The sequence below is a fragment of the Malus domestica genome, chromosome 15 (genome assembly GCF_042453785.1).
Source record: "Malus domestica chromosome 15, GDT2T_hap1".
Classification (NCBI taxonomy): domain Eukaryota; kingdom Viridiplantae; phylum Streptophyta; class Magnoliopsida; order Rosales; family Rosaceae; genus Malus; species Malus domestica.
In genome coordinates, this window is record NC_091675.1 from 4,856,133 (window position 1) to 4,881,711 (window position 25,579).

Consider the following 25,579-nt stretch of genomic DNA (forward strand, 5'->3'; position numbering starts at 1 on the left):
CTTTTTGGTGAGAATGGGAGTATATTTATAGGGATAGGAGGTGGCTAGAGTTTTTTGGGTTTAATTAGGAGTTACAAAATAATTAGCCAATAACTCCCTAATTAACTTGGCTAATTATTTATCATATAAAGGAAAAAAGGTAGAAGGATGAAAGATGGCCGGCCTTTTTGTGGGAGTTAGGGTAAAGTTAATGGTCTAAATGCTAATTAAGGGAATAATTAGCTAATTATCATTATTTTAGAAGGAATGTTTTAGGAATTATGGAATAGGTATAATATTTAGCTAATTGATTAGCTAAATAATGAAATAGGAAATATATGAATAAATTAGGTTTTAAGTTGATACCTATTTTGGGCACTTTTGACTTGGTTGAAGGATAATTGCCTGCTGCTTGCGCGTGAGAATCCCGGTATGCCCCAAGGGTAGTTTTGTCTTCTTTTATCAAAAATCCACGTGTCGCCTTGTGAATATTTTTGGCTCCACAGGTCTCATAGGACGGGGTGTGTGGGAACAAGATCATGAGTGGTTCGAAGGAGTGGGTGGTGGATCGAATTGTGGAGGTTAGGTGGTAGAGGGTGGGCTAGGTAGGTGGAGGGGTGCGCGCGTGTGATGAGCGTTGGACGAGGCCACCACTTAGATGGGTTTCACTGGGATAGCGTTTGGCATAAGTGACGGGGGTGGAGTAGTGGTATTGTCGTTTATTTATTTATTTAAGCTTAATACTGATTTTATAAATTAAAGCATAAATGGATACTCATAATCCAATGAATTGAGTGAAAAAAAAAAATTGGCACACGCATCAAGCTTAAAAAATGAGTATGGAAGTAGATTAAATAGAAATAGGCAAGATGGCTTTCCACAGTGAGGCCACAGAGAATTTTTACACTCTGCGTGTGCCAATTAGCTGGTAGTAATGATAATAGCGGTGTGATACTCACATATTCCATTTTACTTCTCATACATCCTTTTAATTTTTGGCTGTCGGATTGAATGAATTAAAGAAGATCAACGGACAAAAATTAACAAGAGATGTGTGAGAAGTAATTTGAGGTGTGTGGATAGCACATCCCTAATAATATTAGGATTATGATTATTTAAAGAAAGAAAAAACCAGGATTATGATTGTCTAGCCCAATCCGACCCAACAGTTAGATTGAACCATTCGATTGAGATTGACCAAAAACGTTCTAAGCCCAGCCCATTGATATTAAATGGTCCCGGTGGACCAAGATCTTTGCGGCTAAAACTCTGCAAGCAAATTTCTGCGAGGCCCTACAGGTGTATTTCTCATAATGCATTTTTGCTCACCATCATTTAGTGTGGTGTATGTTCACCATTATATTTATCATCGTTAGATGAGTTTGAATTTTGAGATTTGTGCATATCCACTACACAAATCTCGAAATTCAAACTCATTTAACAGTGATAAACAAGGTGGGGAGCAAAAATGTTTTCATATTTCCTGCTAACTGATGCTTTCATACTTGTGCTTCCCTGTTGGGGCAAAAACAATTTCGTGTCTTCTAATCTTCAAATAAGTAATCTTGTAATCACGTCAAGAAACTATAGACATCATTTTTGCTTGCCAACAATGAGGGAATGAAAGACTTGCAAAAATGCTCCGACATTTGAGTTAGTGACTGTTTAAGATGGTTGTAATAGCATTTAGAATAATTTCGTACCTCTTTTTCTATCTCTCTAGGTGAGTCAACTGACCTTCATATAGCATTGAAGTTTTACATCAAACATATGTAATGTGACCAAAATGGATAAAATAAAGTAAATTTCAAAATTTCAAAATCTTCACATAATGAAAAAATTAGCTGATTGTAAAAATTTCAAAAAATAACCGACTAAACTAAAGTTCATAAAAGAAACCATCAACTCCGTACAAGTTAGGAATACAAAAAAAATCAACAAATACCTCTGTAAGTAAATTACCAATTAAATTATTTTTATGAATAAATTAGTCGCGAGGCAAAAATTGAGGGAGTAAAATATAGGAGAGTGTGATTAGATTAGTCACGTAAGTGGGATGGCTGAGTCATTGACAGTCCACTCATTGGAACTCGGAGTTTGTCTCTCTCTCTCTCTCTCTTTCTCTCTTCCTCTCTTCCTTCAAAGCTGCGAAGAGGCGGCAGTTCGGCACCCATCCCAACACTTCACAAACAACTTCAACAAGAATTAAAAAACGAGTGTAATGCTCTAATCCAACGGCTCACGCCCTCTCAAACGCCGGGATCCAACGATCAGATCGTTACATGTAGTCGCGGAAACACGGAGCCGCTCTGTCTCGCCCAGAGTTTGGAAAATATTCCCCCGACAAGACCTTTGTGGGCCCCCAGCCCCAAGTCCACCGTCATAAACCACATTCAAATTACTAAATGACTATTCTACTTCTCCGTTTAAAACATTATGTACACTAAAAAGTAAGAAATAAATTAAATCTGGACAAACGATAATAATTTATATCAAACTAATAAAATAAAATCAGATAGTACTTTTTATTTCACATTCTTTTTCTGTTTATTGTGTTCAAATATGGAGCAAGTATTGGATAAAAACTTAATAAAAGTGCATGCGGAAAACATTTCTTAAACATTAATGTTATGAAGATTAAATTTAGAGGTTAAATTTACAAACTAAATTATTTGTCATCAATAAAAATGAGCACGTTTATTGATGCTTAAACAATAAACCAATAGTAATGCTATTCAACAATGTCTTTATACCACATTTTCATATCATCTTAGATGACATTTAATGTGAACAGCCACATCATTTTGAATTAATCAGATTTTTAAATTTAGTTCATTATTTAATAAACTAATAATTAAGAAAAATTAGTTAATTAAATGATAATTGTGATATACGAAAAGTCTTACTCCTTCAGTTCCTTGAGTTTTGCAAATTTTTCAAATGATGTGGCTGTTCACATTAGATGTCAGCTAATCTGGTATAAGAATATGGTATAAATAACATTTTTCATAAATCAATCATCAACTTCCATGTTCTTTAATTTTCAAAATTTAATCTACGAAATTGAGTCTCCCTAGCATTACCTTTTCTAAAGTCGTAAACTCAACCAGAGTTTCCTCTCTCTAGTGTCTTGTTTCTGCTTCTCTAAATACCAAAACCAAGCTTCCAGACTCACACTCTCGCTTGCTCCCCTCAACAAACCCAACAACTTTGAACTGAGAAGAGAGAGAGAGAGAGAGAGAGAGAGAGAGAGAGAGAGAGAGAAGGATTTGATCACTAACCTTTGATTTAATCAAAATTTTGGAGGGGAGGCTTATCGGACAGTGGAGATGAGCTGCAACGGGTGCCGAGTACTCCGGAAGGGATGCAGCGAGACATGCATACTCAGGCCGTGCCTGCACTGGATCGACTCTCCCCAAGCCCAAGCCAACGCCACCCTGTTCCTCGCCAAGTTCTTCGGCCGCAGCGACCTCCTCTCTTTCGTCTCCGCCGTACCGGAAACCCAACGCCCCGGTAAACAAAAATAAAAATAATCAATAAATTAAACAATATTTTAATAATTTTACACGATTAATTTCAACATGAATTAATCCTTATTCTTCCTTTTTCTCGATCAGCTCTGTTTCAGTCTCTGCTTTTCGAAGCGTGTGGCCGCTCGGTGAACCCGGTGAACGGAGCGGTGGGGCTTCTGTCGAGCGGGAACTGGCAAGTGTGCCAGTCGGCGGTCGAGACGGTACTCTCCGGAGGCGTTTTGAGGCCGTTACCGGCGTTTACTACGCCGAGCCTCGACGAGTCTTCGGACACGTTCAGCAGAGGCACATGCACAAAACAAAACCGCTACTATCAATCCGTACCGTCAGCGTCGGCGTACTATGGTGAGGAGCGAAGCCAGCCGTTCGAGCCGGCGGGGCTCTCTCTGAAGCCGAATCTCGCGGCGGGAGAGAGAGGAAGAGGGAGGGGAATGAGGAGCTACATAAGTGCGGCGATGGATCAGCGGCTGAGAGATACGGTATCGTTTGATTCGGAGGAGTCGGTGATGACTACGACAACGACGAGGTGCCTTGAAAGCGGCGGCGATCTGAAGGATTGCAAGCTTCTGAACCTTTTCGTGTAAGAAAATCTATGTGAGAGAGAGAGTGAGAGAGATTTTGTTTAACTAATGAAGAATTAGTGGTAATTAGAAGTGATCGGTGAATAATGTACTCTGAGAGGAAATATGATAATCGGAGCCTATCAGTTTTGCGTTGAATATTCCGGTGAAGTTATTTCTTCTTATTTTTCTAATTTAATTTTCAGTTTTTTCAATTATTTGTCTTATATTTTTTGAGTATGTTATCCACATACTTTTTTTTTTTTCACGCTTCTTATTAATTTATGTTTTCTGATATCCTTAGGCCTGGCCGTATATCTTCTCCTTTTAGGGCATGCGAGAATTACACAACCCCTAATAATTAATATGCTAATTATAGAGAAAGACTTATATGTACTCCGTTTTATATCGTAAATGACTAATTGAAACATACTTTTAATTTTTCATATGACATTGTATATTTAGCTGATTATTATAAAACATATAAGTGGCGTATCGATGTTCTTGAACATGTTGCAGCAACAAGTACATATGAAACAAAGAAAAATAATGGACAAAATGCCTTACGTAAGGAATGACAACATATGATTTAAATTTATTAATTTGTATGCATGCATATAATTTAATTGATGTCAAATGTGCTTCCGACTTGTGAGTTTTACTAAATCCAGTTAATTAGTGATCATTCATTTCTAATTACTATTAGCATCTTGTTCGAGATAACACACAGATTTGGGGATGCAAAAGGCCCTACGATTTGCCTAATCTGGTGCCTGTTTATAATTAAAGCATTCAACTGCCCACCTGTCCCCATCAGCAGGATTAATAAAAAGTCTTACATTCATCATAATAATTGATATGCATCTACCTGGTTCTCTTTTTTCTTGGCATGCATCAACTTGGTTTTTTGTTTTGTTTTAGGACGGTGAGTAAAAATGCACATTTTATAATAAGCTGGTTTTTTTTTAAGCGAAACGATAGTACTGTTAATTATTAGACAAGTGAACTAGTATTATGGCACTTCAAAAATTCAATTGTGGTCTCTTCATATTTTTTTTCTAAATATGAAAATTTTTCGAGTTCGTAATTAATTTTTTAGAGTTTCAAAAACAATTCTTTTAAACAATACAATCGTTTTAAAATAACAGTTCGTATGTGATTTGGAGGTTTTTCAAAACAAAATAAATGATCAAGTTTAAATATAAAGTCAACTTGGCCAATTCATGGGTTACAACGTACTTTAATTAAGTGTTGAGATGAAAGACGCTAAAACTAACAAAAGAGGAGAATGAGTCATAATCCCCTTTTTATAATAAGTTGTTAACGCATATTTAATATGTCAATGAGTCATAACTTGATGTTGAACTTGCTATAAATATAAATATATATATATATATATATATATATATATATATATATATATATATAAACTTCGCATTTGTGAGTCAAATTCTAAATCTCTATAACTGAGTAGAGAGAATATATTGCTAAGCCAACCATTCATATGTATATACTTCAACGTCATTGAACCATTCTCATCTCAGTAAGTGGTGTTTCATGTCGTTTTTAATCCAACAATAATATCCCCTTTTGTAGTAGTGATGAGCTGAAGGGGATTTTATTTTTTATTGCAACCAGTGCACCATCCTAATAGCAATATTGTCCAATAAAAGCTTATTTCCTACATTAAATTACAAAGAAGAAGATTCGAACATGTGACATCGAGTGTAAGGTGAATACTCTTAAACAGACGAGTTACAAACCACTTGCGTGATGAATTGATGACAAGAGAGATTCAGCCCATGTGAAGGATAAGGTTTACACGAGAAAAATACATCATTATTGCAGCGTCTTGTGTCAACTGTACAACAACATTTATAAATTTGTTTCGGCTTAGGGTTATTAACACTAGACACTAGACATGTCATCAAATTTGTTGCGTAGGGAAGAGGGTGGAGGTATTGTGTGTGAGCATGGCGAAGCAGGCATATATAAATGGAATTTTAATCCAAGCATATATCAATATGGGGAGGGCTGCAACCGAAAGGAGAATCAAATCAATGGATGGATTATAGAAAGCTAGAAATGGTGCGGTGCACGTTAGCCTCCATCCAAGAGATTTTTCAGTGTGATCGTCGCACGAAATGGTACACTACGTGTCTCTATATAAATGGTGGGTTATGTGTGTTAAAAGGTTAATAACTTAAAAATTAAAATTTTTCATCATTTGCATAAAAACACGTGATATATCATCCGTACATTCGTCACAACTAAAAATTTCTCCACCGAAACACTCCTCCGTTGTAAGTGGTTTCCACGGCGTCACTCCCTTTATTTTAAACCTAGGAAAAGGACACAAACGTAAGACTGTTCGTTCCAAAAGCCACAGAGACTTTGCCTCTAATCCATTCGCTTCGCCGCGTCTCACAAGATGCTGTGGGTCCCCTGCCTACACTTCTCTCATTGTTTTATTTTTAAGTATAGTTGATATATAGAGGTCTAGAATTTCACGTTGGCTATTGATACTCACTTGCTTAAAATATCGTACATAAGTCACTCGTTGCTATGATCTAATGATATTTATTTTTGTTTAGAAGTAAGGTTTTATGTTCGAATCTGGTAATATTCCTCACAATGGACTAGTAATAATATGGTTCAAATTTATCTTTGACGAGAATGAAAAGCTCTCACTTACAAGTGAAGAAGAATACAACTAGACCTAGTACTAAGTGGCTACCCAAATCAGTAATTTAAACCCAATTTCATAAAAAAATTCCCCCCAAATCAAGTGTATATAACCTAAACTTCCAGCCTAATAGAAGAACTATATTTTCCTCCTAAGTAAATAATTATCCTTCCACTCATATAGGCAACAAAAGCAACTAACAACAATGTATGAATATCCTTCAAAACTCAAAGTCCTGCCTGCATTGATTGTTTATTTGCATGAATCATATTTTTATATCTCTTAATTTAAATCTGAATTTCTACAACGCCGGAATCGGCAAGATGATTATTATTATTATTATTATTATTATTATTATTATTATTTGTCAAAATCGTCTGAATTTCTAAAACTCAAGGGTTTGGTGAAATGTATAAACTCCACGCCCCTCAAATCGTCGGAATCTGGCAATTTATTTCAAAAACTATACAATGGCAAGCATTGTAATTCATGTCAAAATTGTAGACGTTTGAATAACTGAGATGGAGGTGTTGTCTACTTCCCAGACCTCGGGAGGCGGGGCCATATTTTGCGTGATCAGTTACACCTGATTGATGCCATTGTATCTGATCACGCAAAACAAATTCCCGCTCTTGAAAGTTTTTATACCGTAGATAGGAACTCACAGCTTCCTTCAAATAGTAGGAGGCCCATAGTAATCTGGGTAGATAGCAATTACAAGCAATTGTAGTTTCTATCAACGCCACCAGCTAATAGCCATATAAACTTGCAAAAGCCATTAAATTAAACAAAAATTAAAAGCATCACTGCACATATTTACACATATTTTCCTCTTGACTTATGGATAAAGCAAAGGTGTGTACACAAATTAATTTGGTATTGACAAGACAAATTTCCTGCTATATATGCACGTAAGCATCTCAATTCCGCGTAGGGCCTTAAACATAGCAACCGGCATAATTTAAGCACTTTCCTGATTTCATAAGCCACCCATTTAATCTACTTTCTCTTGTTTTTGCTTCGGCTTCACGGATTCGAAGGTCAAATCTGTGCAAAAGGAAAAAGAATCTGAGGTCGATGTTAGCTGTTTAGGCAGTCATAATACGATTTAGCTTTACACTTCCGTTGTGAGGCTGTCAGGTACGCGTTTCCGTTGTAAAATATGTGTCCTGAGGCTACATTCCTCCACCTGATAATTAAAAAAAGAAACTTTCGCGGATAAGATTTAACTATGAGAAAGAGAGGACAAGAGTGTTAAAACCTATTGGAGAATAGAAATCTGCACCACTCAAATTCTACACTTTAATGGTTAATTACACTTCTGCATCCCAAAATTACGTGAAATTTCAGAGTCATAGTATTTCTAGCCAGTAAACTGGGGTTGGAGTTTCAATAATGAATTAGGTTTCATGATTGGCTTGGGAACGGAAGTAAGATTTCGAGGTCGTAGAAGCACAAGGAATAATGCTGACAATCTGCATTATATTCTTCTATGTGATAATTTATCTCAAGTGGATAGAAATGAGGACAGGAGGAATCTGAAAGGACAATGCCAATGTGCAAAATTATAAACCATACATATCTACCAGCACCGGTAATGTCAAACATTACTGTCACATCTATCATTTTGCCTTTTCACAAAATCAACAGTACAGATTATGCAGAAGAATTTGTTCAGGCTTAACTTGTGCAAGGGTTGGGTTTATCTCATGGTAACAAACTGGGAAGATATTCGCGTAAATTACCTAATTACTATCCATTAGGTGATTTTGATATTAAAACAGAAACCAAATACGAAATTTACCTGCATGGCTACAACTGTTGACAATAGGTCTCTGCACTGACCAAGCAAAGCATGCTCCTTCGCAGTTACATTTGCAAGTTCAGCCACCAAAAAGTTCACATCCCCAACCTATCAATTACACGTGGTTTCAGACCAATGGAAAAACAAAACGTCAAACAGGAAGTTCAATAGTTTGTCAGCTAGGGCCAACTGCATTATCATTGGACATAATTACTGGTCGTTCACGCATTTTAAGGGAGGTAGGTCTAAATGCATTACGAGTAAAACATCACAGAAATCACCCCATGTTTATAAGATCTGCCCACCACTGGTATTGTAAGTGAAAACCTATGGAACCCCTTTGTTATACCCACTAGATTTGATATTGTCACATGTCGTTCATATTCTACTCAAAAAGGCATCACATGCAGCAGAAATTCTAAATTAAACTACATCGTTTGTATCTACATAGTAAGTCAACCATCACACTCTAGAACTCACATGTATTACAACATAACCTATATTTGCCTTCCCGGATAGGACTTTAGGTGCCCAGACTTTTAGAAGGCATGAACAATGAATAAAAGTGCTTGTTATAGATGCAAAAACAAAAACAGAAGGCAAGGATTCCAATGATCAAAAATTAAAAAAAAAGGCACCTTCGATAACAATAAGCATATTGATGATGCCATTGCTTGCATCACATCAACTGCTGAAGAAATAGCATCCTTCACGTTGTAGACATCAGCCTGTAGCAATGAAGAGTCAACAAATGATAAATTGTTAGGCAATGAGCTGTCACTGCATATAAGGAACTAGCTAAAGAAGAAGTATAGGAGAGGTGCATACCCTTGCTACACCAACAACTGGAAGGCGAAGTGTGCTAGCTTTCAAAGCTTCGATGGCCCCTGACAAAGAATCAGAGTAATCCTGATCCATAAGTGACAACTCTTCCAGATATGTCATCTGCACTCATCAAGCAATAAAGGATTAAACTCAACGCTCATTAAAATACAACACCAAAATCTCTTTCTGCAAAAGCAATGCATGCATTGAGTACCAAATGACCATGAAGACATAATTCTTTCCTCTAAACAATAAGTAATTTTCAGATTTCAGTGTAAGCTATATCTGTGCATGCGTGTGTAAGTGAAAAATGAGCAACAAATGACCTTTAGGAGCAGAACTCACATGCAATGAACTGACAATCATGAATAACCAGGCCAAAGATTGATAAGAAATAAAGGCAGAATGTAGTCAGAGGTCTTACTTGTCCCTTTAGGATGGAAGTTAGCTTCAAATGTTGCCTCAGCAGATGTAACTCGATCCGTTTTTGTCTTACAGATTCACGAAGTCTTGAACTAGTTACCCATGCATTATAGAGGCTTCTCTGATGGAAGGAATTCGAGACAACTAAAGTTAGGGTTAAGAATTAAGTGGTCAAAATGGGTTACATTGACACGTATAACAAAGCAAAGAGTAGCAGTTAAACCTGAATTCATGCATCCTTCACTAATTCAATATTTATTTGTAATACTTTAGAATCCTTTTTTAACCCAAGAAGTTTTAATAAGTGGTAACTATCCACATCCATCTACAATTCACTTTTCATCCCAAGTTCGAAAAAAAATAAAAAATTACAGAATAATATTCCTGCACAACAACGAATTCTGTTTTGATAGTCAAAACAGGAAAATAATTAATCTAGTATGTGTTTCCAAGAGTCCCAAATAAAGCCTATTGATATCATATGCCAATAATAATTCAAGAGAGACTTTTTGTCCTGCATGTCAAACTTCAATCATCAAGCTTTTGTGCCAACAAGCTATCAAGCTAGCCACCCTGAAGGTTCTCATCTATAATAAACAAATACGCATCACATAACAACTCCCATCAAATGACTTGAAATAACCCATTTTTCCCTTTCTCGCAACTTACAACTTAGAACCCCTGTTTTCCGTCATTCATCCTCCCCAAGCATGTTTTTGATCAGAACCCACAAAACAGAGTACCTTAGATTACCTCAACTTTGACTGCAAACACAAATCTCGTTTGAATTTACACATGAATATCCAACTTGGAACATTTGTGGGGAAAATAAAAGTATCGTATGAACAAAACTGAAGGGGAGGCTATAGCATAATATTAAGAAACTAGAAACCTAATCACAACTTAAATTTATGATGTAAATTCTACAACCAAGGGATGTAAAGTTGATCAATTAAGAAAAAGAAACCCAAAAGCAGTCAAAGATTCCCCTATAAAACAAAGGTCCCATAAACAAGAAAATAGTTAACAAAACAAATCTTATTCAATATTGGAACCAAACAAATAAGCCAGACATTAAGGATAAAGTCCAGAAGCTATACCTCTGCATTGGACCTCTGTGCAGCTAGGGCGGCATTAGCTCTAGCATTTACAAAACGCCACTGCAAGAGCCGGTTATGTAATAGCCTCACCACATGTGCATCAACTATCCGGTTCTCTCCAACCTTGCCTCTTCGAACATCAGCAGCAAAACTTAAAACTGAAGGCATGTTGCTCAAACTACTACTTGGAGTAACTACCACTCCATTCCTCACCCGGGAAGGGCTCACTCCCCTCATAGGTGAAGATGGCACCAACGACCTGCTGAGCTTACTTGGTGAAGCAGGTCGAGCAGCTCCACGAATGGGGGATAACTGCCCCCTGCTATTCACAACACCTCGAGGAGATGACACTGGACTATCCATAGATAACCTGCTGCTCTCAATCTGTTTAGGAGAACCCATATTTTTTGTTGCATTACCCTTATTAGACTCTGATTGGCGGCGCAATCTATTGTTAGTCTCTTGCCAAAACCTCGCAGGGACCACCATCCCTCTAGGCCGTGGCCCTTGTCCAACACCGCCGTAGCCATTTGTGCCACCACCACCGACATTACCAAGCTCGTGTAGTCCTGAATTAGTACTGTCGGAAGACACACTATCAGAATCGGAACAAGCCACAGGCTCAGATTGTGTAGTAGCTGAATTGCCGTCATCAACTGGCTCAGTAGCTTTCACTGAACCTAAATTGCAAGAATTCGACCTCAATCTCCCATCAACATCATCCACCATCGAGTTTTGTAATGCCCTAACCACATTGGCCCCAGATCCACTCACCCTCTTCCTCTCATCCGTGCAATCCAGGCTCCTACTCATACTATTTGGTTGCCGCAACCTCGCAGGCCACAGCTGCTGCTCTGTCGGCTTTGAATTCTCACTCTGATCCGCTCTAAACGGCGTCGTGACCTTCCTCCTCTCCGGCGTGCCTTTCCTTATATTCGGAGACGGCGCCGGCTTCGCTTTACTAACCTGGAGGGAGTAGGACTCGCCCTGAAACGACACCGATAAGCTCCTCGTCGAAGTGAACAGTAGCTTTTGAGCCGCGGACATGCCGCCGCCGCTAGCACCACCATTCCCGATCCTCAAATCCAAAGAATTAGGGCGAGGAGTGACAACTCTCCTCCTCTCCACCGATTGCGAGCGCTTCACAGACTGCGACAACGGCGTCGCCGCCGTCGAGCAGCCAGTTCTGGACGGCAACGGCGACGGACACCGCCTTGAATTTGAACAAGTTGAGGAAGAAGAAGAGGAGGAGGAGGACATGTACCGAGAAGTGACCTCCCGAGCTTTGAGGCGGCGAGGAACAGCGACGCCATTGTCGGATTCAGAAGGCAGAAGAGGCGGCCTTACGGTGCCGTTTTGAGGACGACCTCCTCCTTGGGACGCGGCTTTGGGGTTCAATGTCGTCGACACAGCAGGTACCATCTCAGAAACTCAAAATCCCATTCAAATCTCATCCTCCAAAAACCCTAACCCCTCGCAGTTAACGAAATTCCAGCGACCTAAAAGCAAAACCTCCGACTATCCCTGCGAGTCCAACAGCTCTCAGATAAAATATTAAAAAATCGCAAAAAATGACAAATAAATTAGGAAAACAAAGAGTGAGAGAGGGGACAGTGAGAGGGAGGTTATGGGGAGGGGCGGCTTTCTACAAAAGTGCTTTTTTGGGGAGTGATCGGATAATTTGTAATATGGAAGATTACACGATGATATATGACCGTTACGATTAAATCGGCGAGAGAAGAAGTTGATTAGGCGATATTTGGGAGCATAACTGTCGTACTAGGCAGCAGGCGCACCCGTGTTTGGGTTGTGGCTCAATTTCAATTCCCTTTTAAATAAATATTTTTCTATTTTGTTTTTTTCTTCATTTTTTTATTATGTTGTGATATCCACACACCTTATTTTACTTTTCACATATTTTTAAAATTTTTGACATTTAAATTGGATGAATTGAAAATGATCAATCTACAAAAATTATCAAAAGATGTGTGAGAATTAAAATATGATACGTGGACATCCCTTTTTATTTAATGTTCTTTAGGGCGCACGCTAGTTTTAGGCAACGGGATCTTTTTTAATCGTTAATCCGAACTGTAAAATAGTAGGTTAGGACTTGACCGAGAAGTTGTTAGAGCAACAGTGTCACATATTTATATTAATTTAATAATAATATTATTTATGTACTTCTCTTTATCTTTTACGTACTCTTGTTAAAAAAACTGGTTTTTCAAAGCTGCGTTTTGCAGCTTTTTGTTTTTTGTTTTTTTTCATAAAAAACTGTGAAAAAAAACTGAAGCTGAATGTTTACCAAACACAAAAAAACTTCCAGCTTTTTTTTATACCTATTTATTTCAGAATCACCTCAGTACCAAACCATACCTAAGATCGCATGCCATGAGATTGTGTGTAATTTGTGTCACCAAGAACAAAAGAGAGATACGAATGTGGAGAAGGAATATGAATCTTCGAAGAGACGTTATGCTATTCCTTTCTTTCAACACCGGTTTTAAAAATTAGGTGTTTAGTTGACCAACCCATTAGAATTCTGGATTCTATTAATTTTCTTGTCAATTACAAAATAATAATATATCTAGTAGTTAATTAGGAAATTGTTGTTGACATTCCAAAATTCTCATTTTACACTCTAAATTTTCTATATTTAAAAATAAAAATACATTTATGAGGAGTGTAGAATGAGATATTTGGAGTGCCAATAACACTTCCCATTAATTAAATGAAGACATCGTTATTTTCAAAAAAAAAAAAATTTTGTCAAATCTATAAATTCGGTGATGAATTTTCGTATTATTTATGGCTAATGTTAATGTGAGAAAATAATTTATGATGATAAGAAAATTAATGATTTGATTTAATTTGACATCTTCTTTTCTCCTTTCTTTGATAAAACGAATTAATTTCCCAAAACTTTGCCACTCATTAAAGTTTTATTGGTTTCTAGGTGGGTGTTACCTACGCTTGCTATAATTAGTAAGAAAAAAAATATATATATATATATAATTATTGGTATTTCGAAAATTTCATTTTGCATTTCAAATTTTCTATAATTAGTAAGAAAATTACACATGTGGGGAGTGTAGAATAAGATTTTTTAAGTGATAATAATAATTATATATATATTATATTAGAATTGATATTACTACTCTAAATTAAACTAATGATAAAGGTAGAGTTTTAATCCGGGAGTTTTTAACTCAAAATATAGTGAATTGAAATAAATTTTTTTTTATCCACTAGAATGATTCACCGTTTGCTCGGTTAAATATAATTAAATTTTGAAGAAGAAGGTTACCAATATGTAGTAATTGGTTTTCTAGTATGATTATTGGGTGGCTTAGCTAACTTTGAATCATACAAAAGTGAAAAGGAGAATCACCTTCCTTCATGCTTAGTAACTCCACTTTCTTTAAGTTAATCTTTCTCTTTTCTTTATGTCAATCTTAAGTAATTCTAAATCTTACCTTTTTAATGCAATGATATTAAAGCAAACCAACTCCCTTTCTTATTAGAATCTTAACTATTCCTCGATTGTACCCGCACCTGTATCTATTGTCTAGTGACGTGATTATCAATCATTATTCTTAAACAGTAATGTTAGTCAGACCAGCTTTTTAGACCATATTTGCAAATCATATGATGTGTTACGAATAAAAATTAAGAACGTTAATCAACACTTAAATAATAATCTATTATTAACAATTACGTCATATAGTTTACAAAATATAGTTTAAATAGATGATCTTCCTAGGATTACTTTTTAAGATAACATATAACGAAATCATTGTTAATGATACAAAGGAGTTAAGCATAAAAGACTTCTACTTTTAAAACAAACAAGTCAGCTGCAGCCAACTTTTTATATAATCTGCAGGATGTTACATGATTAATTAACAAAGTTAATATGCTATTTTTTGTTAATTAAATTATCAAAACCTTAATTTACACAGCCAGGGCATACTTGAAAAGGAAGAGGGAGGTATCTTACAAGACTAAGGCCCCGTTTGAGATTGAGGTGATTTTAAAAAAAGCCACTGTGAAAAAAAGCTGAGGGTCATTTTTGTGTTTGGTAAACTGAAAAAAAATGGCTTATTTTGGAAGCTGCTGTGAGAATAAGTTGAAAATCAAAGGAAAAGCTGAAGCTGCTATTTGCTGCTTTGAAAAAAAGCCAGTTTTTTCAAAGCACACGGAGCTACAGTGCTCCTTTAATGAAAAGACACACTATCATCCTACTTTTTTTTCCAAAAGCACTTTCACAAAAAAGTTTACCAAACACTCTACTGGCTTTATTTCACAGCCGCTTATTCTCACAGCACAGCCGCTTATTCTCACAGCAGCTTTTTTTCAAAGCACAGCAATACCAAACCAGCCCTAAGACTTACATTGCTTTTCTCCCAGAATTGCATCTTATCTAAACTTGGACTTTACTTCCACTTTTAAACCTAATTTAGAACTTACTGCATTTCACTGGTATAAATTCCAGTAACTGCTATTTTTCAATTGATCTCTCTCCCTTGTCCGAGGAACTAGCTCTATCACCCTTTCCTTTTTCCTCCTTTTATAATCCCTTCTCCAACACTCTATGTATGTGTTTGGATTTTTTTGTTAAAGAGACCAAATGTTGAGACCACACATACATGCATGTGAAAACATGATTAAGGAATAAGGACCACTTCTCGTGGTTGTATTCCAAGCTAATAACGTATTCGAGTGAAATAGTCAAAACAAATGAAAATTCGTAATTTATACGAGAGATGCCATCGTGATATCACAACTGTTAATAAGTTTTCTTGCATAGTCACATAATTTTCCTTTAATGTCTTTTACGTTTGATATGATGTTTCGAGCAGTTTTAAGCGTAGAGAGAAACTAAAAATGCAAAACAAAATAAATGCAGAAATAGAATGATGAGCAAGTAGTTGTGGGAAGCCATGCATTTAATTAGAGAGGAGAGGAAATAAATACCTGCCTAAATTCGATGAAGAAACAAAAGCTAAATCGGGTGGCCTCCATTCCATGTTGTTTTGTTGTTTAAGGACCATCCATGATTACTGTTTTGTTGCCTAATCCACATCAAATCACTATTCATTGAGGCCATCCCCACTTTCTCAACATTAAGAGGGCTAAACACTACATGATTTATGGTTATCGTCGACCATCTTTGAGAAGAAAAAAAAAGCATATTTTCTAGGATGCTCCGTCCCCTCTGCCTCTATCTTTCCTCCACTTTGCTTTCTGTGTCTATGCCTTTTGAGGGTCCCACTTCTCCCTAAGCAAGTTGCACAGACATATGAGAGAGACTTACATGCACCCGAGTGTATATTTTGTTGTTTTGTATAACACTAATAGCGTGATATGGTCACATGATGGTTATGTAGAAGCAATTTAGGCAGAATGATTACGTTTAAGAGATTCTCTGAACATGACATTCGAAAGACAGGTGATACATTGATAAAACTTCACTCGAGCACCAAAATTTGGGAGAAAATCGTCATTTGGGAAATCAAAATGTTTACTAATTCGAGACTGAAACCCTAAGCTCTAAATGACAACCGAAACCAATTAATAATGTTATTAAATGAGATCAAAGTTGAAGAAAATTGATTAGAAGTAAAATGTTTTTAACGCATTTGTCTTTAACTTTAAGAAAGATAGAGCATCATGCGCAAAGCTGAACTTGAACTTCTACTTTTTTTTCTTTTGAGTAAGTACGATATTCATTGGACTCCTACTCAAGTTGGATTACATTTAAACATAGGTCTGCTAGTTAATTGCATGTTTGTCGAGTTGGTTGTGATATGTTGTGACCAAATAAAATGTACTTGAGTTTAGGTCTAGTCCTATTGTTTGTTGTGTCAAAATGTGAGATGAACAAGACTGAATATGATGAGTTATGAATCCACAGTAAAGAGAGTTATCTAACTATCCTTATACATGAACTTCAAGTATTATCTTACAAGTCCCTACCAATTTAATTTTATCCCTAAAGTTCAATCTTATTCAGCCTACTAAACGGATCCATTGTTATGTTCTGTGGATTGGTTAAAGGACGAACCATATATGACAGGTCACATTATCCACGTGTGTTGATATTGTAAAGTGGCATTATATGGAGTACAATCTGGCACCTGCTGGAGCCTCTACCATAACGTAAAAAGAGGATTTAGGACAAAAGATGGTGGTGCATTTGATATTTCATATTTGCAAGATTGTTTTTTATTTACATCATCAATGTGGACAGTGATTGAATATCTTTTATCAAGTATCCAAAAATGATTAAGGGGTGCAACTTTATGACGGATTAATGCCAATTCTTTCATTATCAGCATGATAACATGGCACAACCGTTTTTTCGTTTTTGAACTTATATGAAACAAATTCACCGTCACGTAGTGTTTTAATCTAGTAATACATCATGATGCATAGAGAAACTTACACTTAACAATGTATTATTAAACACAAGAAGGTGAATCCATTCTATATAAGTTATTCTCGATTAAAAGAATCTGTCACAAACAACTAGAGAACTTTAACGAAAAGCTCCCGGTACTGTTTACTTTAACGAAAAACCACATTTTTACACTAAAAAGTCAATCCTGGTACTATTCACTTTACCCTTTATTTTGTCTTTATCATTAAAACTCAAAGTTTTCAAATCCTTTTCATTAGTGTTCCTAAACAACTAGCAACTAACGTAGAAAAAACCTACTAATCTTGACCCACAATTCAGTCGCACAAAGGAAAAACAAAGAAATAATTTAGAAGGAACAAATTCCTCATTTGTAGAAACCTAACATCAATGGTTAACCAAACACAACCATTATTTTGGAGGTACACCTACCATATGATACCGTACATACAAATTTATGCAACATAACATCAGAAACCTACCATAGGCGGATTAACGAAGTACGACATCGTCGATAAACGATAGTTTTCGGAGATCGAAAGCAAAATGACTTGGGAACTACTACTTAATCCACATCATATAATTGATGTTAATTAACGTAATTAAATGTGATTAGGTTAGGTAAACCTTCCTTCCAAAACTTGAGTTACATACACACAAAGTGATAATTTTTCATGGTCCCCTTAGCTTTAATCAAGAGGATGCTTCTATCTTTAATCTTCCCACTCCCAAAGCCATAAAAAAAAAGTGTGGCGGTAGGGACAGAAATGGCTGAGGATTCTTTTGCCTAACTGTTATTACTATGACCTCGATATTTTTTGCAACGTGCCAGCCAATTTAACACACACATAATTCTCACCCAAATCATGTTTAAATTATCAGCCTAATTCTTATCATTAGATAATTAATGACCCTAATTATCATTACAAGGACTAATCATTCTGTTAATTCAATCAGGGAAAAGTGAAGGGTAGGAAGAAGAAATGAGTTCAAACCCCACGCAAAAAATAAAAAAGAGAAAGGTACAAATGGACCCTCAAAAAGCTTGAGAGAAAAGGTCGGGGACCCCTATGTGTATTCTATTTTCAATTAATAGAATTTTCCTTGCAACCGCTTTGTCTATTTGTTTGTGCTTATTGCGTGATAAGAGCGATAATTACAGAATATGTATTATTTAAGATAAAATTTGACAAGAAAGATAAATAAAACGAAACATACAATCGTTTACAACGATAAATACAAAGAAATATACAACTGTATAAAAGGCTATACCTAAGATTCTCCGGTTTTGCTAACCGTAAATTAAAATGATATTATCATAATGTCAACCCTTTTCCAAGAAGACCATGATCTTAAGTTCTTAAACAACTATCACACTTTACTCAACCAGCCCCACTCATATTATACAAAATTGTAAATAAAAGTTTTAGGAATGTGAAATCGTTAAAAAAGTTGGGCTCTAAAGCATGTTCCTATGTATAATTAACAAAAATCAAATCAAGTTTGCAAGCTCTAGGTTGGTCCAACGAATAACTCTTTTTTATATGTCGTTCATTTTGATACAACCGACATCCTAAACTATCATTTGATAATTATTTTGTTTTTATTTTTCAATTTTTGTTTTCGTCTTTTTAAAACTGAACTTTTGTTTGGTTACTGAATTTTCATAATTTGGCCTTGAGCTTTCACATTTTTGCTTTTAGTTTTCATATTTTGCAAAACTGAAAGTAGTTACCAAACAAGATTTTCATTTTTAGTTATACACAAAAAAAGTAAAAGCTGAAAACGAAATTATTATTAAACGATCTCTAAATTCATCTAAACTACGAAGAGTGATTCTAACTTGAGCGCAAAGTGGGAAGCACGTTTACCTGGCTAAGTTGAAGTTTGCATTTTTATGTGTAGTTCAGATATAAGATTAAAGAAATCAAATCCCACAAAATGGTCAACTTGCATAAGAATAAGCGGCCAATTATTGTTGTTACAAGACACACAAGTAGTCTGAAAAGTGCATGAGCGTTATACACATAATATGCATGGAAGGTTGTTAAAGCAACTACCCAGTTGCAATTAACATCAAGATTCTGGTAATTAAAGGAACAGGTCTAAAGCTGGCTAAGGAGTACCGCCGGGATTGGGACGAGCAGGAGGCGAAGGCTTTGGAATGTACGGGATTATAGGCGCGCCGTGCTCGATTGGACCAGGTTTGATGGAAGCCTTCGAACTCGGAGAAGGATCAATGGGTTGATAGTCATCCAGATTCACATTGCCAGCATTACCACTCTCCTGTACTTTCAGAAACAAAGACAAATCCCAACATCACGAAGAAATGTATTCGTAAGATGATTAAAACAGGCAACAATTTGTAATTTTGACATATGTTGGCATCTGAGGTAGCTTGTGAATAGTGTTTGACACAAGGACTTCCATGCAACGGGATACTATTGTGGACGCATAACACAATGATATCCTTATTGCAATTAAGTTTCTTCCGCCGTTTGACTTTCAGGTTGAGGGTGATACGTTTTTTTTTAATTTATTTATTTATTTTTATATCAAAAAGTGTGCATGTACCTTGAGCTTTCTGTTTCTAACAATCATTTTTGGTCCATCAGCATGGTGGTTGAAGATACTATCTGTAACAACACAAAGGAGATTGTAGTTTGATTCAAGATAAGCAAGATTACTGATGCATGCATACACACGTTACAACCTCAAATGAGTGAGTACACCAACTAAATTCCAAAAGTCAAAAGCCACTTTCGTTAAAAGAATAAGCAAAATCCACCCGATAAAAAACCAGACAAATCAAAGGAAACAAAGAAAGATTAAAACTTTACCAGGAAATAAGGAGCCATTTCTGCTGCTAGAGACACTGAGGAAGAAGACTAAAACTGTTGCGAGCACAAAAGGCAAAACCCAAAATCCAGAAGCCTTCATAGTGTAAACTGTAAAGAAACAGCACCAAAATCACACCAAAATACCCAAATCACAATCTCCTCCAGAAGACACCCTAGGCTTTTAAAGCAAGTAAAATCAACGCATGAGAGATTTGGCAGCAGCGGAGTCCCTTCCCAGCTGGAAAGAGGATCGCACTCACCGAACCGGCCTTCCGTCACGCCAAAGATTTTAAGAGGAGAACGAAGTCCACTACCAGGAATTCCGGGGCTAAGAAGAAGAAGAACCAATGTCTTGCTTTTTGTACAAAATTATTGCTTTTTTTATTTGGGGGTTGTTTCGTGGTGGTGCGTGAGTTACAAAAGAAAGCATGTGGGTGTCATTTACTGCGTTTTCTTTTGTAATACATTCAGGAGGAGAGGTAGCAGAGCATTTACTGTGTTTGCAGAAAGAGAAAGGAAACAGTGTCGGGTGGGGGAATGAAAAGGCTTCAGTGTTCATAGGGTTGCCGTGGAAGGTGAGCTTTTGGGCACGTCTGCCGCATTTGGCAGAGCGCCATTTGCACGGTAAAAATAACCCTTAAACAAGTATATAATTGTCATGTATTTGGTAATGGATGGTTAGCATCAAGGGGGTGTAGCTCATATGGTAGAGCGCTCGCTTCGCATGCGAGAGGCACGGGGTTCGATTCCCCGCACCTCCATCTGTTCTCTTGATTTTCCTATTTTTTTTCTCTCTCTTTTTCTTTTTAATTCGGTTTTGTGTTTCTAATAATAAAGCCAAACATTGCTCACTCCTAATGTTTATCCATTTTTTAATATTATTTCATTATAATGATATATTTAGGCAGTGAGAGATTCCAGCTAAATCATAATGGATATTGATAATAAATAGCTACAAACTCGCTATTTACAATGATCAAATCTAAGACAAACAAATGGATGGCTAAATGTTGATCGTCATCATTGACATTGAAGCACCGCATCGACCCCGACGAAATACCACATTGATACATCTTTTGCATTAATCAAAGATGATGTGCGGACGCCCATCATCACCATGAATTGACCATCGCATGGGCGTAACCTTTCTCATTACACGTCTTGTTTTAAATTCTTCACCAAGAAAATGAGACAACAGAGTATGGACTCAAACCAACATACGTATGTGCGATAACATTCATCATTCGCTATTCTACTACCATCAAATCTAATCAAAACCACCTAAGGAGTCAGGATTAACAATCGAGTCAGACGAATCGAACTTTCTGGGGAAGCAAGTTAGAAAGGTTAATGACAAAACCACGGACAATGACTGTCAGCCCTCCCATTTTTCATGCCCTTCCATGCCATTCTGTTTTGTGTGGTCACGATTAAACCACGTTATTATATTATTTTTTTATAAAGATAATAAGACAAAAATGAATAGTAATATAAAATGTTGACGTGACTTAACTGTGACCACACAAATAGGAAGGCATGGAAGGGCATGAAAAAAGGGTGGGCAGACAATCCTTGTCCTAAAACCACTCCAGCCCACTGGATAACAAAAGTCAGATGCATCAAATAGTTTCAACAATGGCTCAGTCAACAACTAATTGTCAAACTTTATCCTACATTATGGTCTTAGATAAGATAATGAAAAGGAACACCAACAACGAAAACAATCCCGAGCTCCATACTTCAGACGACTTGGTGGCCAATCTGAATCAGGTGGTCTCTCCATTTAGCGGTACTGCAATGAAGATACAACACAGCATAAGTACGTGTCCAAATTCAAGACATGGACAGACATACACAAATTTATAACAAGCAAGGTAGCTTTATAGAAGGGTGGATAATCCTAATTATCCAAATCTCAGACATCCAAGGAAGATAAAGCATCATTAGCTCTCAAGCCTCGCAAAAGGCGAAAGCTCTTAGGCGGCCACTGCGAATGTTCTTGAGAAACAAGCCTTATATTTAGTCATCATTGATAGTTGTAAGATCACAGTTTGATTTACAACAGTCAGTAATAAGATCTCAAATCACATCAGCATCAACAAAACCCAAGTGAAAGAATTTCAAAGATCAACAAACAGAACGTACTAGGGAAATTTTGACAAAAATAACCTATTCCATTGAACAATGTCAGCAAGACACGAAAACAAAAACAGCCTGACAAAGTGAAAGTATAGGGTGATACTTGAAAGCCATAATATTCAAGAGTGATACTGGAAAGCATATAGAACATGTTTTTAAAGTTACGAAAATGTCTGTCAAAGCAGGGAAAGCGTTTCCTATGTACCATAAGGAAAAACTAAAATAGTTGACACAAGTGAATGTAGCTTATGATAATGTTATGTGCTGATGGGAACAACTAATCAGCACGAGACCGTCAATAAGCACATGCATGAAGATCTGATTTATGCTTAATATATTGAATCAACAAAACATTCACTTAAAGAACAACTAAAAAGACAAGTTGGCACACGTAAATGTAGCTTATGATTTGCTGATGGAGAACCAAACCGCATGAGACTGTCAATCAGCACATAAATCTAAATAAAAAAAAGCTCATGCAGAGCACTTTCCCATGCCTCAATCACGTACATACTCAAATAATGACACTAGCCATCCATAAGTACAACATGAGTCTTTTCAAACATGCATCTATAGAAGAACTACAGAGGTACTTTCATCCAGGGAAGCATATGTGGACATAAAAGTATGTTCAATGCACTATGGATATCCTCATGTCTAGTCAAAGGGAAAGCAGGGATAGCTCAAACTACCATCCTAGTAATGAAATATTTAATCGGAAACAAGACAATGTTTGAGTAATGTGAAATGTTCGCCAAAAAGTGGATAGCTTTTCCTTGCAATAATAAGGAAAAACTTGAAAGACAAGGTGGCAACAATAAATGTAGCTTATGAATTTGTTATGTGCTAACGGAGGAAAATCTAATCAGCACAAGACCGTCCATAAGCACTTTACAAACTAATGTAATATTAAGAAGAAAAAAAGTGTGTATTTGTGATAAGTAACAGTTACTGCATTCATAGTGCATACGTATTAACATCCATTGAAGAAAATATCATCCTGAGACTTATGTTTTACATAAAATTGGATTTCTATAATAGAATACACACAAAACGCGTCAAAAATTTAATGACACCAAAGACCTTGTCCAAACCCAAATCTTTTTTTTTATTGTACGGTGCTTAGGATATATATGGTACAACTTGACAATCAAATAATCAAACATAATGCAACAGCAGGAGAACAGGAATACTGTTGGGAGGATTGTCGGGTTATGGATGATCACATCTCAATCAACTCAAAACTGATTTTCTTGGACCTAGAGATCTTTGACATGGACTCCATGATTTGGATTTAGTGTCTAAACTCCACACATGCAATATACCACTATATGTATATGTACATATGTGTGTGTACTCTCTGTATGTGGATATAAATATAATATATATATATATATATATATATATATATATATATATATTACTAGCTTTTTAGCAAGTATTCTGCTCCACAGTTAATCAGGCGAGACATGTTATTACTCACACATATACCACACGTACACTACATATGTTTTATCCATGTGTTATACACGTACACTACATATGACAAATACACGTGTTATATCGGAGATATACGGGTGATAACATATCCCGCTCCATGAACAGTGGAGCATATCCCCTTCAAAAGGAGGGACAATATATCAATAGTTGTACAGAAAAACCCCAATGCAGGTAGACATAGACTCATTAACTGTATCCTGTAGTAGTTTGGATTACTCTTATTTAAACAGCTAGCACTGCCGCAAGGGCAGAAGCCATATACAATCAAAACACAAACAAAAAAACAAAACAAAAAAGACTAAATAAATTGAATTCATACCTTGATGAAGCCAATCTCCTTGGCATTGCTGCGGAAGCACTGCCTGCAGCACATCAGCGCATACTTCCGGATCAACCCATGAGGGTTTCCACACACTCGGCTGTTCAAATTAACAAGCAAGTTTTCCATATCACACACATTGTCCACCAGATACACTTACAAACCCAAAAATAAAATAAATCATAAAAACACTTAAAGATTCTTGAGAGTGATTAAGCAAAAACAAACTCAAAATCTCTGGTAATTTTTAACCATAAACAATGGCATAACCAAGCTATAATTTCAACGAAGTAAATTTTCTTACATAAGCTAAATCTCGAGCAAGGAAATGGCGATTAATTGCACATTATCGGTAAAATAATTAAGAAAAAATAAGTGAGATTTGGGGATGAAGAATCATACCAAGTGCGGGAACCGGGGCCGTAGTTCTTGGGGTGAGAGTTCCATACGTTCGAGTGTCCCATCTTTGAATCTCGCTAGGGTTTTCTGCGTCGCCTCTCCAGCTGCCAGGATACGATGGCTACCTAAAACCCTAATCCTTGTGACTTGCAATTGCTAAACGTTGTTATTTATACAGCACTAGGCACAAAACGAGGCGTTTTAAACATTCTTGCCGCCTCCTTATAACGGGGCGCTTCATCCTCCAACCGGCACGTGATGTTCCATTTTTCTCATTTTTCATGGATTGGGTATTTGAGTAATTGCCAACCAAGCCTTCAATTGGGCTTATTCAACAAGAAATACTTGCCCGATTGAGTAGTCCGGAACTGTGGGCCCAGTAATTACCAGACTGTTTCTATGGGCTGAAGCAAAGTTTTTGGTCTTCTAGGCAATAATTGCACAATTGCTTTAGCAATTTGGGCGCCAATTGTAAGGTGGAACTGCGTTTTTTTTTCTTTTGGAATGAACGATATTATTTGAGAGAGGGAGGTGAACTTAATCTCATAATAGACTAACAATAATGTGGTTTAATTTTTTTTTTTGGTGATAATCGAACCTCAGACTTCTCACTTACAAGTGAAGATGAATACCACTAGAGCGTAATATTAAATGACTAGATGGAACTGCTCTTAGTTTAACGCAATCCTTTGAGGCTTAGTTTGAATTCAGTCCATATTTAATGCTGGATTAGGCCAGAAATTCTTAAGTTTAGGGTGATCGCTCATGGCACATCATTTGTCCGCTTAAAATACACTAGCGAGACTCCTTATATTATCTTCCACCAAAATGCATACCAAGTGTGTGTATCAAGTGAACATATAACATGACACATGCAGCATGACACAAGAATCTGTGCTGAAATTCACTTTTTATTTTTGATTTACCTGTTTAAACCAAGATCCTCACGTTTTCAGTTAATCCGTCACTTTAAAAATCTTACTATTCTCCTTCAAAGATGCTCTTATTATTCTAATCGTTACTTTCATTGCTTTGCACTTCTTTTATATAA

General features: G+C 36.5%; 4 protein-coding genes and 2 non-coding genes across 6 annotated transcripts; 2 read left to right on the top strand and 4 right to left on the bottom strand.

The window, feature by feature from the left end:
- Nucleotides 1-3,151: 3,151 nt before the first annotated feature.
- LOC103455907 (LOB domain-containing protein 37-like) lies at nucleotides 3,152-4,230 on the top strand. Its single transcript, XM_008395522.4, has 2 exons — nucleotides 3,152-3,492; nucleotides 3,597-4,230. Exons 1-2 carry the CDS (start codon nucleotides 3,309-3,311, stop codon nucleotides 4,091-4,093), a joined length of 681 nt encoding a protein of 226 aa, XP_008393744.2. The 5' UTR covers nucleotides 3,152-3,308; the 3' UTR covers nucleotides 4,094-4,230.
- A 3,286-nt stretch (nucleotides 4,231-7,516) lies between these two features.
- LOC103455910 (QWRF motif-containing protein 2-like) lies at nucleotides 7,517-12,752 on the bottom strand. Its single transcript, XM_008395523.4, has 6 exons — nucleotides 10,908-12,752; nucleotides 9,809-9,928; nucleotides 9,388-9,504; nucleotides 9,198-9,287; nucleotides 8,560-8,667; nucleotides 7,517-7,944 (listed from the first exon to the last, which is right to left on the bottom strand). The coding sequence occupies exons 1-6, from the start codon at nucleotides 12,327-12,329 to the stop codon at nucleotides 7,870-7,872; spliced, it is 1,932 nt and encodes a 643-aa protein (XP_008393745.2). The 5' UTR covers nucleotides 12,330-12,752; the 3' UTR covers nucleotides 7,517-7,869.
- Nucleotides 12,753-19,263: 6,511 nt separating this feature from the next.
- LOC103455911 (uncharacterized) lies at nucleotides 19,264-20,792 on the bottom strand. Its single transcript, XM_008395524.4, has 4 exons — nucleotides 20,432-20,792; nucleotides 20,172-20,279; nucleotides 19,906-19,967; nucleotides 19,264-19,617 (listed from the first exon to the last, which is right to left on the bottom strand). The coding sequence occupies exons 2-4, from the start codon at nucleotides 20,269-20,271 to the stop codon at nucleotides 19,447-19,449; spliced, it is 333 nt and encodes a 110-aa protein (XP_008393746.1). The 5' UTR covers nucleotides 20,272-20,279; nucleotides 20,432-20,792; the 3' UTR covers nucleotides 19,264-19,446.
- A 67-nt stretch (nucleotides 20,793-20,859) lies between these two features.
- TRNAA-CGC (transfer RNA alanine (anticodon CGC)) lies at nucleotides 20,860-20,932 on the top strand. The gene has a single exon. It is a non-coding gene; the product is annotated as a tRNA-Ala (tRNA).
- An 840-nt stretch (nucleotides 20,933-21,772) lies between these two features.
- LOC103455912 (small ribosomal subunit protein uS14z/uS14y/uS14x-like) lies at nucleotides 21,773-24,696 on the bottom strand. The gene is made up of 3 exons (XM_008395525.4): nucleotides 24,532-24,696; nucleotides 24,130-24,229; nucleotides 21,773-21,963 (listed from the first exon to the last, which is right to left on the bottom strand). The coding sequence occupies exons 1-3, from the start codon at nucleotides 24,591-24,593 to the stop codon at nucleotides 21,955-21,957; spliced, it is 171 nt and encodes a 56-aa protein (XP_008393747.1). The 5' UTR covers nucleotides 24,594-24,696; the 3' UTR covers nucleotides 21,773-21,954.
- On the bottom strand, nucleotides 22,083-22,206 carry LOC114821855 (small nucleolar RNA SNORD14). Its single transcript, XR_003769694.1, has one exon. It is a non-coding gene; the product is annotated as a small nucleolar RNA SNORD14 (small nucleolar RNA).
- Nucleotides 24,697-25,579: the final 883 nt, after the last annotated feature.

Bases quoted from the DNA above. Each gene is read 5' to 3' on its own strand.
- LOC103455907 (XM_008395522.4), top strand. From the start codon at position 3,309: ATGAGCTGCAACGGGTGCCGAGTACTCCGGAAGGGATGCAGCGAGACA. The intron at 3,493-3,596 runs GTAAACAAAAAT...TTTCTCGATCAG, and splicing joins ACCGGAAACCCAACGCCCCG to CTCTGTTTCAGTCTCTGCTT.
- LOC103455910 (XM_008395523.4), bottom strand. From the start codon at position 12,329: ATGGTACCTGCTGTGTCGACGACATTGAACCCCAAAGCCGCGTCCCAA. The intron at 9,929-10,907 runs GTATAGCTTCTG...TCCTTCCATCAG, and splicing joins CACAGAGGTCCAATGCAGAG to AGAAGCCTCTATAATGCATG. The intron at 9,505-9,808 runs GTAAGACCTCTG...TGATGAGTGCAG, and splicing joins CTTCCATCCTAAAGGGACAA to ATGACATATCTGGAAGAGTT.
- LOC103455912 (XM_008395525.4), bottom strand. From the start codon at position 24,593: ATGGGACACTCGAACGTATGGAACTCTCACCCCAAGAACTACGGCCCC. The intron at 24,230-24,531 runs GTATGATTCTTC...TAATTTGAACAG, and splicing joins GGCCCCGGTTCCCGCACTTG to CCGAGTGTGTGGAAACCCTC.
- LOC103455911 (XM_008395524.4), bottom strand. From the start codon at position 20,271: ATGAAGGCTTCTGGATTTTGGGTTTTGCCTTTTGTGCTCGCAACAGTT. The intron at 19,968-20,171 runs GTAAAGTTTTAA...GTGTTGTTACAG, and splicing joins AAATGGCTCCTTATTTCCTG to ATAGTATCTTCAACCACCAT. The intron at 19,618-19,905 runs GTACATGCACAC...CTGAAAGTACAG, and splicing joins TTAGAAACAGAAAGCTCAAG to GAGAGTGGTAATGCTGGCAA.